This window comes from Emiliania huxleyi (assembly GCF_000372725.1).
Source record: "Emiliania huxleyi CCMP1516 unplaced genomic scaffold EMIHUscaffold_3, whole genome shotgun sequence".
Classification (NCBI taxonomy): domain Eukaryota; phylum Haptophyta; order Isochrysidales; family Noelaerhabdaceae; genus Emiliania; species Emiliania huxleyi.
Window position 1 is genome coordinate 2,154,490 of NW_005199770.1, and position 10,900 is coordinate 2,165,389.

At 68.5% G+C, this 10,900-nt stretch overlaps 3 protein-coding genes across 3 annotated transcripts; 2 read left to right on the forward strand and 1 right to left on the reverse strand.

The window, feature by feature from the left end:
* Positions 1 to 638: 638 nt before the first annotated feature.
* On the forward strand, positions 639 to 1,649 carry EMIHUDRAFT_44519 (hypothetical protein; the record flags this gene model as incomplete). The annotated part of the gene is made up of 3 exons (XM_005775490.1): positions 639 to 842; positions 964 to 1,071; positions 1,161 to 1,649. Coding segments are annotated over 3 exons (801 nt in total), but the record flags the coding sequence as incomplete, so codon positions are not given.
* Positions 1,650 to 5,963: 4,314 nt separating this feature from the next.
* EMIHUDRAFT_95690 (hypothetical protein) lies at positions 5,964 to 9,172 on the reverse strand (the record flags this gene model as incomplete). Its single annotated transcript, XM_005775491.1, has 2 exons — positions 5,964 to 6,301; positions 6,367 to 9,172. 2 exons carry the CDS (start codon positions 9,170 to 9,172, stop codon positions 5,964 to 5,966), a joined length of 3,144 nt encoding a protein of 1,047 aa, XP_005775548.1.
* A 335-nt stretch (positions 9,173 to 9,507) lies between these two features.
* EMIHUDRAFT_447828 (hypothetical protein) lies at positions 9,508 to 10,514 on the forward strand (the record flags this gene model as incomplete). The annotated part of the gene is made up of 2 exons (XM_005775492.1): positions 9,508 to 9,893; positions 10,010 to 10,514. The coding sequence occupies 2 exons, from the start codon at positions 9,508 to 9,510 to the stop codon at positions 10,344 to 10,346; spliced, it is 723 nt and encodes a 240-aa protein (XP_005775549.1). The 3' UTR covers positions 10,347 to 10,514.
* Between the last annotated feature and the right edge of the window lie 386 nt (positions 10,515 to 10,900).

Here is a 10,900-nt window from a genome sequence, read left to right on the forward strand (position 1 = left end):
ACACACACACACACACACACACACACACACACACACACACACACACACACACACACACACACACACACACACACACACACACACACACACACACACACACACACACACACACACACACACACACACACACACACACACACACACACACACACACACACACACACACACACACACACACACACACACACACACACACACACACACACACACACACACACACACACACACACCAATCACCCACGCACACACGCGCACGTTGAATGCCGGTGCGGCTCCTGTCGTCTAGACGTGGAGTCGCGAGGGACCAGCCTGGCCCTTGCCCCACCACCTCGTGTGTGTGGAGACGTTACCTGACCTGACCTTACCTAGGTGACTGGCTGGGTCAAGCTCGCCGAGTCGCCTCTGTTCCCCGGCCCAGGTGCCCGAGATTGCACCGAGATTGCTCGAGATGACACCCGAGATTGCCCGAGATGAGTCCCCCCTCTTCCCCGGCCCAGGGGGAGACCGGCGGCTGCGCGACTACCAGCTCGAGGGCCTCAACTGGCTTCGCCTCAACTGGTCCCTCGGCCGCAACGCCATGCCCCTACATCAGGAGTGCGCGGAGGCCGTCCGTGTCTGCATCTAGGTACCTCGGCCGCAACGTCATCCTCGGCGACGAGATGGGCCTCGGCAAGACCGCGCAGACGGTCGCTCTGATCCAGACCCTCCGCACGATCGAGAAGCTCAACGGGCCGTTCCTCATCGTCGTCCCGCTCTCGACGATCACGCACTGGGAGCGCGAGGCGGCAGCGTGGACCGACGCGTACACGGTCCTCTTCCACGGATCTGCCGACTCACGGCGCGTCATCCTCGAGCACGACTGGGCGGAGCCGGCGCTAAATTTATTTAATATTATTTAATATTTAATATTTTAAAAACAATTAAAGAACAGTTTAATACAAAATAGAGATTCCATACATCTAGGCGCCGCGCGGGCAGGTCAAGTACCGCTTCCACATCGTCATCACGACCTACGAGACCGTGGTGCAGGACCCAGAGCCCCTCTCGCGCGTACGGTGGACGTACCTCATCGTCGACGAGGCGCACCGCCTCAAGAACCTTCCGGGAACCTTCGAGGAACCTTCGAGGAACCTTCGAGGAACCTTCGAGGAACCTTCTAGGCGCACCGCCTCAAGAACCGCCACTCCAAGGTCATCGAGGCGATGCGAGAGCTGCGCGCGCGGCGGCGGCTCGTGCTGACGGGCACGCCGCTGCAGAACCACATCTCGGAGCTCTGGTCCATCCTCCACTTTCTCGACGCGAGCAAGTTCGACGACCTCGACGACTTCCTCGAGCGGTACGGCGCGCTCTCCGCGGGCAACGGCACCGTCGGGCAGGTCAATCGGCTCAACAAGCTGCTGCGGCCGCACCTGCTGCGGCGCGAGAAGGCGGACGTGGAGAAGAGCCTGCTCGCGCTGCAGGAGACGCTGCTCTTTGTCGAGATCACGAACCTGCAGAAGCTCTGCTACCGAGCGTGCCTCGAGCAGAACCGCGAGCTGCTGCTGCGCGGCGTCGGCTCGCAGGGCGGCGGCCACGTCACCTTCAACAATGTGTCGATGATGCTGCGACACTGCTGCAACCACCCGTGGCTCATCCGCGAGATCGAGGAGTCTGCGCTCGAGCAGCTGCAGCACGAGTCGGAGGTGCGCGAGCCGCAGTCGCTGCGCGAGCACAACGACGAGGCGTACTGGCGCGAGCTGCGGCGCGGCATGGAGCGGGCCGACAGCGAGCGCTACATCGCCCGGCTCGTCGAGTCCTCGGGCAAGCTCGTCCTGCTGTCCAAGCTGCTGCCCAAGCTGAAGGAGGACGGCCACCGCGTCCTGCTCTTCTCGCAGTTCACAAAGATGCTCGACCTGATCGAGGACCTCGTCGAGGCGCTAATTAACACTACTTAAGTAACACGAATTAACACGAATTAACACTAATTAATCGAGGACCTCGTCGAGGCGCGCGGCTGGGGGTACGAGCGGCTCGACGGCGCCATCGGCGGCAAGGAGCGGCAGCAGGCGATCGACCGCTTCTCGGACCCGATGTCGGGGTCCTTTCTCTTCATGCTCTCGACGCGCGCGGGCGGCGTCGGCATCAACTTGACCGCCGCCGACACGATCGTCATGTTCGACCCGGACTGGAACCCGCAAAACGACGTGCAGGCGATGGCGCGCTGCCACCGGCATCGGGTGAATGGGTCGTCAACTCATTCGTTCATTCGTGATGACAGGCGATGGCGCGCTGCCACCGGATCGGCCAGACCAAGCCGGTGCACGTGTACCGGCTCTGCACCAAAGACACGTACGAGATGCACATGCTCAACACGGCCAACCACAAGCTCGGCCTCGAGCACGCGGTGATGCGCTCCGCCGGCTCGGGGTACGACGCCAAGCCGATGACCGCCACGGGCTTTGCGAAGTCGGAGAAGCTCGACGAGTCGACGGTCCGGCAGCGCGCGACGCAGATCGAGCGGCTGCTGCGCACGGGCGCGCAGCTGCTGCTCAGCGAGGAGCAGGACGCGCAGGCAAAGGCGTACGGAGAGTCGTCGATCGAGCAGATCCTCGACCAGTACGCGACCACCCGCACCGTCGGCGGCGAGGAAGGCGCTCGGCCCACCGCCGAGGGCGGACACGGCGGCGGCGGCGGCGGCGCTTCCGGCGGCGGCGGCGGCGGCGGCGGCGGCGGCGGCGCCTCCTCCTCGTTTGCGCACGCGTCCTTTGTGTCTGAGTCTGGCACGTCGGTCGACATGGACGACCCCGCCTTTTGGGCGAAGATGCTGCCCGAGGTGCCGCAGCTGGCGGCTGCCGCCGACGCGGCGCGCGGCGAGGCGGTGGTCGCGGCGACGGCTGCGGCGGCGAGCGGCGACTCGAGCGGCGTCACGCCGTGGCGCCCCTTCCGGCAGGTCAAGGCGGCAGAGGACGGGCTCGACAGGCTCAAGAAGGCGCGTAGCCGGAAGCGGCCGCGCGACCGCTCGGCCGACGACGACGCGCCCGGCCCCAAGCGGCGGCGCAACGGCGCGTGGACGGCGACGGAGCTCGGCGATCTGGTCGACCTCTTCCTGGAACCTTCTAGGAACCTTCGAGGAACCTTCGAGGAACCTTCTAGGCGATCTGGTCGACCTCTTCCTGGCGCACGGCGCCGCGCGCGCCGCGGAGCGCGCCGCGTCGGAGACGTCGCGCGGCGTGCTGCCGAGCAAGAAAGCGAGCGACTGGCTGCTGGCGACCGCGCTGCTGCACGCGAGCCCGGCGCTCCGCGCCGAGTGGGGCGCCGTCAGGCTGCACGTGAGCGGGCTCGCGGCCACTTCTCCGTCCGCCCGTCCCGACGCCGAGCCGCCGCGCGACGCCGAGGGAGGGACGGCGGCGGTGGCAGAGGCGGCAGAGGCGGCGGCGGCGGCCGAGGCGGCGGCGGCGGCCGAGGCGGCGGACGCGGCCGAGCCGGCGGACGCGGCGGCGGAGGGCGCGGCGGCGACGGGGGGCGGCGGGGGCGTCGCGCCGTTTCCCGGCCCGTTGCCGCCGCCGGGCGAGGTGCGGCGGCCCGAGCTGGTTGGCAAGGTGAAGCGCGCGCTGCAGCGGCTGGAGCTGACGCAGAAGCAGCTCTGCGCGCAGCTGCAGCTCTCGATGGTGAACTTCTAGGAACCTTCTAGGAACCTTCGAAGTACCTTCTAGGCGCGCAGCTGCAGCTCTCGATGGTGAACTTCTCCAACTGGCTGGGGCAGAAGCCGTTCGTCGCGAGCCGCGAGCCGCTGTACACGTCGGCGCTCCAGCTCTGGCTCAGGGACCCCTCCTTCACCATCACCGACCCCTCTGTCACAAACACGCCCGCACACCTAGTGCCGTCCGGCGAGCCGGCGGCGCTCGGCCGGCCGCCGAGGGCCGGGGTTGGGCGGGGGAGGGGGTCGCACCTCAAGGGGCCGAGAGTGACGGAGCTGCCGAGGGACGACACGGCGCTCCTCCACGCGCTGCGCGAGGCGGCGGCGCGGCTCACGCCGCCGTGCGACGACGACGAAGCCGGCGGCGCGGCAGAAGGCCTCGCCGCCGCGGCCGCGCGTGTCTCGACGCCGGATGCGGTTCCTCGCCTGCTGGGGCTGCGCGCGCTCGACGAGGCGATGGCGGACGGCGACGGCGCGGACGCGCTCCCGCCCCTCCCCGCCTGGCCCGACGCGCCCCGCTGGTGGGACACCCTCTGCGACCGCCGCCTCCTGCTCGGCCTGGCGCGGCACGGCTTTGGGCGGTGGGGCGACCTCCGCGCAGACGCGTCGCTCGAGTGGCCGGCCGCCGCCTCGCCGGCCGCCGCCTCGCCGGCCGCCGCCTCGCCGGCCGCCGCCTCGCCGGCCGCGCACGCGGCGGAGGCGCACGCGGCGGAGGCCGGCGAGGAGCCGCTGGCCGCCGACGGCGCGGCTTCCCTCTCGTGGCCTTCCGACGAGGGGCTGCGGGTCCGCGCTCAGCTGTTGCTCGAAGGCGTGCGCGAGCAGCGGCGGCAGAGCCGCGCCGGGGCGGGCGCGGACGCGTCGGGCCCGGCCGAGGAGGAGGAGGAGGAGGAGGAGGAGGACGAGGTGATGGAGGTGGACGGCTCCGCGCCCGAGTCGTAGGGGAAGGCGGGGGTGCATGTTGAGAGGGCGGTTTGCACGCACAATCACAGCGCCACCTGTGTGTGACCGAGGAGCGCTTGCTCTCGGTGGTGGTGGGGAGAGGGTATGTTCGAGATCAGAAGTTCTGCAACAGAAGGAACCAAGAAAATGTCCGTCCGGTTAGCGTGCGTGCGGGGGCGCGCGGCACGATGGAATTGGGGTTGTGCGTGTCTCGCGCCTTGAAGCGCAAGCGGAGAATCGGAGATAGCCGCGCAGCGGCTATGTAGGTTATCCGACAACGCGAGGAGAGGAACCGACAAACCCGAGCCACCGTGAGGGGAACCGTGACTCAATCGTCACCAAACTATTACGTTCCGCGCGCGCGCTGAACGAGTGTTTGTCGGACCCTCGCGCTTCTAGGCGCCCGAGTCCTCTTCCGCCGCCACAGCCCGGCCTCGAGCTCACGACAGCTACCCAGGCAGAGGGGAGCATCGAGTAACAGAGCGGGTTACGAGTGCCCGGCTGGAGATTTTGAACACGGGAATGCCATGTGCCTGCTGAGCCTGAGGGCGGCCGACGGGGCACAAAATGAAAGCCACGACCGCGGTATGACGGCAGATCCTTTGCTCGCCATCGGCGTGATCCTGGGGCCAGGAGGGTCCCTCAGTGCCCTCGGATTTCGCATGGCCGGCCCAGTGATTCCCTCAGTCGTATGGCGGTGGGTGGTCACCCGAACCTACGCCGGCGCGTCCGCTGACAGAGCAGCACCTAGTGGCGCCGTGCGCGGAGCAGCTCGACGCACACGCATCAGTCGGAACCGACCGCTTAGCAAGCGGGCGCGCCCGGGAGGCTTGGAAGCAAGCGGCGTGCGGGTGCAAGACGGCGTGGTGGTTCATTCGCGCACTCGAGTTGTTCCCGACGGCAAGGTTTGTTGCAAAAGCGGAGGACGACACGGTGCTGCACACCGCCCTCCTTCTCGCAGAGACGGCGGCCGCGGAGCGGCTCTCTCGCTCGTCTGGTACTCGCTCTTCCAGTGGGTGTCAGATCAGCCGGCCCGGTTCTGCGGCGATTTCCACAGCTTCGGCGCTCGCCACGCCTTTCCCTTTCTTTGCCAGTGGCGGCCTCGACCTCCGCAGCCGCGCACTAGTCAAACGGACAAAGTCTTGCCTGCTGGATCTTCACCACCACCAGACGAAGCACGACACAGAGACTCTTACTTTAGGATCGCGGTAGAGAGGTGTGGTGACAGCGTGTTGGATGCGTGCAAGCCGCAGCGCAAACCTCACATTGCAACGTCGAGCTACGAGCAACGGCAACGCCATATCGAGAGGCAGAGGGGCTGCACCTCCGAGGAGCCGTGCGAAGCACCTCACCCAAGCCCGCTCCTCAGACCAGATCGAGAAGGCTGCGCTGGCTGCGGGTCGACCGACGCCTGCGCTGCCCGCGCCGCCCGCGTGCGCTGCCGCTTCGCATTGACGCGCTTCTGGCGCCACAGTGCGCTGCTGCTATGCGCATTGCAGTGCGCTGGCGCGTCGCCGCCCCGCCAGTGGCGGCACTCGGACACGGGCGCGTCGCACGCGAAGCAGTAGCAGTTGGGGCAGGCCGCCTCGTTGCCATCGAGCGGCGCCGCGACCGGCCTCTCGGCCGCATGGAAGGGGTGGAGCGGGCAGAGCGCCCGCTGGTGCGGCAGGTGCTCGGGCAGCAGGCCTGTGCGGCGCAAGCAAGGGAGTGAGTGAGGACCATCTCACGTTGACTATTGACTGATGCCGAACCGCCTGAAGCGGCAGAGATCTGCACGTCGCCGCCTTCCAGCAACGGAACAGCAGCGGCGGGGCCTTGAGGCGGCGGCGCCACCTCCTCCACCCCGTCATCGTCGCTCATCGGCTCCTCCTCCTCCTCCTCCTCCGCCTCCGACTCCTCCTGCTCCACCTCCACTTCCACCGCATGGTCCTCTCCCTCCTCCCCCGCCGCCTCGCGTTGAACGCTCGCGTCGGGCGCAGAGGGCGCGGCGTCGCTCGAGGATGACAGCGCGTCGCCGCCGCCGCTGCTGCCGCCGCCGCCGCCGCCGCCGCCGCCGCCGCCGCCGCCGCCGCCGCCGCCGCCGCCGCCGCCGCCGCCGCCGCTGCTGCCGCCGCCGCCGCCGCCGCCACCAGCTCGCCTCGCACTCTGCTCCGCGTCTGTCGCTCCTCGCGCCCGCTTCTCCCTGACGGCACGCCCGCCCGCCGCCGGCGCCACCGCCTCCCCCACCGCCCTCGCGTACGCCACCGCCGCCTCCGCCGCCGTGGCAAAGGTGCCAAGGGAGACATCCTTTCCGTCCATCTTGTGCCGTGCCTGGAAGCGGCCAGAGGCCTGCTTGCGCACACACATGTAGCCGGTGCTGCTGCTCGAGAGGTGCAAGCGCAAGCCCTCCGCCTCCGCAGCCACTGTCGCAGGCTGATACTCGCCCGCCGCCCGCGCGTACGCCACCGCCGCCTCCACCGCGGTGCCGAAGGTGCCGATGTAAACATCCTTGCCATCAACCCTGCACCGCGCCCCGAAGCGGCCAGAGGCCTGCTTGAACACGCCCATGTAGCCGGTGCTGCTGCTGCTGGAGAGGTGCAAGCACAAGCCCTCCGCCTCTGCCACTGTCGGAGGCTGGTACTCGCCGACCGCCCTCGCATACGCCGCCGCCGCCTCCACCGCCGTGTTGAAGTAGCCGAGGTAGGCATCCCGTCCGTCCACCCTACGCCGCGCCTCGAAGCGACCAGAGGAGCGGTGCTTGCTTACGCCACTGCAGCCGGTGTCATTGCTGCTCGACAGGTGCAAGCGCAAGCCCTCCGCCTCCGCAGTGCTGTTGTTGCTGGAGGGGTGCAGCTGCAAGCCCTCCGCCTCCGTCGCCGCCTCCGCCTCTGTCGCCACCTCGTCGTCGCTTGACGCTTCCGCCCCCTCCACCTCCGCCTCGACCTCGTCCTCTCCCTCCCCCCACGCCGCCGCTGGCTGCTGTTGGCTCGCGTTGGGCGGCGAGGGCGCGGCGTCGCTCGAAGAGGATTGCTGCGCGCCCCTGCCGCCGCCGCCGCCGCCGCTGCTGCTGCTGCCACCGCCGCCGCTACCGCCGCCGCCGCCGCCGCCCACGCCCTTGCCTCGCTTCGCCGTTCGCGCCTTGTCGGTAAGAACCCGCGCCCGCTTGCCTGTGACGGCGGTGCTGCAAGGCCCCTCGTGCCAGAGGCGGAGGCTGCAGCCGAGCGTCTTGTTGCAGCTCGGAGCGCGGAGGGGCGGAGAGGCAGCCTCCTCCTCGTCGCTGCTGCTCTCGGCGACTGCAGCCTCGCCGCCAGCGCCGCCTGGCGTGCCCTCGCCCGAGTCGGACGCCTCAGCCGCCGCCGCTGCCGACGGCCGTGCCTCTCCTGCCGCCGTTGGAGCTTCCACCATCGCCCGCGCGTACGCCACCGCCGCCTCCACCGCCGTGCTGAAGGTGCCGAGGCAGACCACCCTTCCGCCCCCCCTCTGCACCGCCCGGAAGCGGCCAGACTGCTCGTACACGCCCCTGTACCCTGTGCTGCTGCTCGAGAGGTGCAAGCGCAAGCCCTCCGCCACCGCAGCCACTGTCGGAGGCTGGTACTCGCCGACCGACCGCGCGTACGCCACCGCCGCCTCCACCGCAGTGTCAAAGAGGCCGAGGTAGACCATCTTGTCGCCCACCCTGCGCTGCGCCACGAAGCGGCCACAGGCGTGCCGCCACACCCCTTTGTAGCCGGTGCTGGTGCGGCTCGAGAGGTGCAAGCGCAGCCCCTCCGCCTCCGCCGCCGGAGCCTCATGGCTAGACGTGGCCTCCGAGCCTGCTGGCGCTGCCATTCCGGCCGTCGCCTCCACCACCGACTCCGACTCGTCGCCGTCCTGTGTCGACGCACCCTCGCCGCGCTCCTCCGCCTCGGCATCGGTCGGGTCGAACGGGCGCTTTACGCAGCGAGCCCGCTTGCCCTGTAGAGTGAAGGAGTGCGGCCCGGCGTGGCCAGCAAGTAGGACGCATCCAGCGGCGCCGCCGGCGCGCTCGTGCGTGCGGCCACAGAGGATCGCCTCGTCGGCAGGCTCGGCGGGTGGCACGCTTTTGGGTGCTGAGGCCGCCACTGCCGACGCCTCGCTGATGGCCCGCGCGTACGCCTTCGCCGCCTCAACCGCCGTGTCGTAGGTGCCGACGGAGAACAGCCTTCCGGCCACGCTGCGCTGCGCCTTGAAGCGGCCAGAGGGACGCTTGCACACGCCCTGGTAGCCGGTGCTGTTGTTGGACAGGTGCAAGCGCAAGCCCTCCGCCTCCGCAGCCACTGGTGGAGGCTGGTACTCGCCTTCCGCCCGCGCATACGCCACCGCCGCCTCTACCGCCGTGCCGAAGGTGCCAATGTAAACGTGCCTTCCGCCCCCCTGGTGCTGCGCCCTGAAGCGGCCCGACGCCTGCTTTCCCACGCCCTTGTACCCAGTGCTGCTGCTGCTCGAGAGGTGCAGGCGCAAGCCCTCCGCCGCCGTCGCGACCGCTGCCCCGTGAGGCTCGGATGACGCCCGCCCCGCCTCGGACGCCGCGAGCGCTTCGCTCCGTTGCGCCTGCGGCATCAGTTCTGTGCGCGCAGAGCCAGCCTCGCCCGCCGCGGTCCTCGTTGGGCTGTCGTGTCGTCCTCGACAGTCGTCCGTCCCATGCTCAAGTATGAACCGCGTGGAATTGTTTTTTATTCTTTTTGCGATGTTCTCCCAGATAGGTAGGTAGGTTGGTCTTGTTTGGCCCAAAAGGGCCCTGCAATAGGTAGGTACCCCCTATTTTCATCTTTTTTCGCTTCGCTGCGCGGCCTGGGGATAGGTGGGTAGGTAGGTAGGCGTTTTGGCGCGAGTCAGTGGGTCAGACCCCCTATCCGGGTAGGAGCCGCGAACCTGGCTTCCTTCCGATTTGCATCATGGGCAACAGCCCTACGAAACTCAGCCAGCGGTTGGAGCGCGCCGAGAAGACGGGCGTCCTCGCGCTGCGTGACTGTGGCCTCGAGAAGGTGCCGGACCGCGTCGTCAGCGTGGCGGGCTTACGCGTGCTCGACATGTCGCACAACAAGCTGACCTCGCTGCCGAGCTCCCTCTCGCGGCTGGAGGGCCTCAAAGACCTCAGCCTCGACGCAAACAAGCTCGCCTCTCTGCCCGCACAGATCTGCATGCTGCCTCGGCTCGAGACGCTCTCGGCGCCGTCGAACGACCTCACCTCGCTGCCGGGCGCGATCGGCTCGCTCGTCAAGCTGCGCAAGCTGGTGCTGACAGGGAACCGGCTGACGGCGCTTCCCGACAGCCTCTGCGCGTGCTCCTCCCTGCAGCTGCTCGACGCATCGCGCAACAGGCTCGCGCCCTTGGATGCGGGCGCATCCTGCCCTCAGGCCCGCTGCACACGCCCCTCTCGGTGTGTCCACGACGTAGGCTCGCTGCCCTGCCGGAGGCGCTCGGCCAGCTCGGGTCGCTGGTGGAGCTGACCCTCGCGGAGAACTGCCTCTCCGCCGTGCCCGCCTCCACGGGATCGCTGAGGCGGCTCAAGGACCTCGACTTGCGCGGCAACCCTCTCGAGGGTCTTCCGGCCGGCCTGCTCACCGACACGCCGCTGCAGCACCTGCAGCTCGACGAGAGGCTGCTCGCCAAGGACGGCTCGCTGCGGGAGGACGTCGAGGGGCGCGAAGCGTACGCCGCGCGCCGCAAGGCGAGAATCGACAAGGAGCTGCACGGTAAGGCGACTGGCGGAGACGTCAACTTCTCCTCGTGAGCCCCTGATAGCACGCCGGCCGCCGCGCCTCACCCGAGGGGCGCGCCGGGGCTATCGACGTCGGCACGGAGCCACGGCGCGCCGCCCGCGCACGTGGCTCAACACACTCGCACAACGATGCGTTATCTGTTCATATTTCTTGTATTTTATTACGCGTTTTCAGTTTCACTTTCTTATTTTTCTCGTCTCTTGGGTCTTGTTTTTCTTGTTAAGCAATGAGGACATGAGCGCCCTCGATGTATTGTCAAATGTATGTGGGGGGGGACGGCTCTATGCCAGAAGCGCTCGCGACCCCGCCGTCGCGTCAGGACACCATCAGCTGCAGCGCGTTCCTAGCCCGCCTTTTTCCTCACACCTGACCCTCCTAGCGCGTCGAAGATGGCCGCGTGCTGCGAGATGGCCCGCCCGCGACCCCGCCCCGCCGCCCCCTCGCGCGCCGCCGCCTCTGCGTCCTCGGGCCGGAAGCTGCTCACCCGGCGGTTCATGTAGGCTGGCATCGAGGAGCGTGGCGAGCCGCCGCGCGCCACGCCCCCACCGACGCCGCAGATAGACCG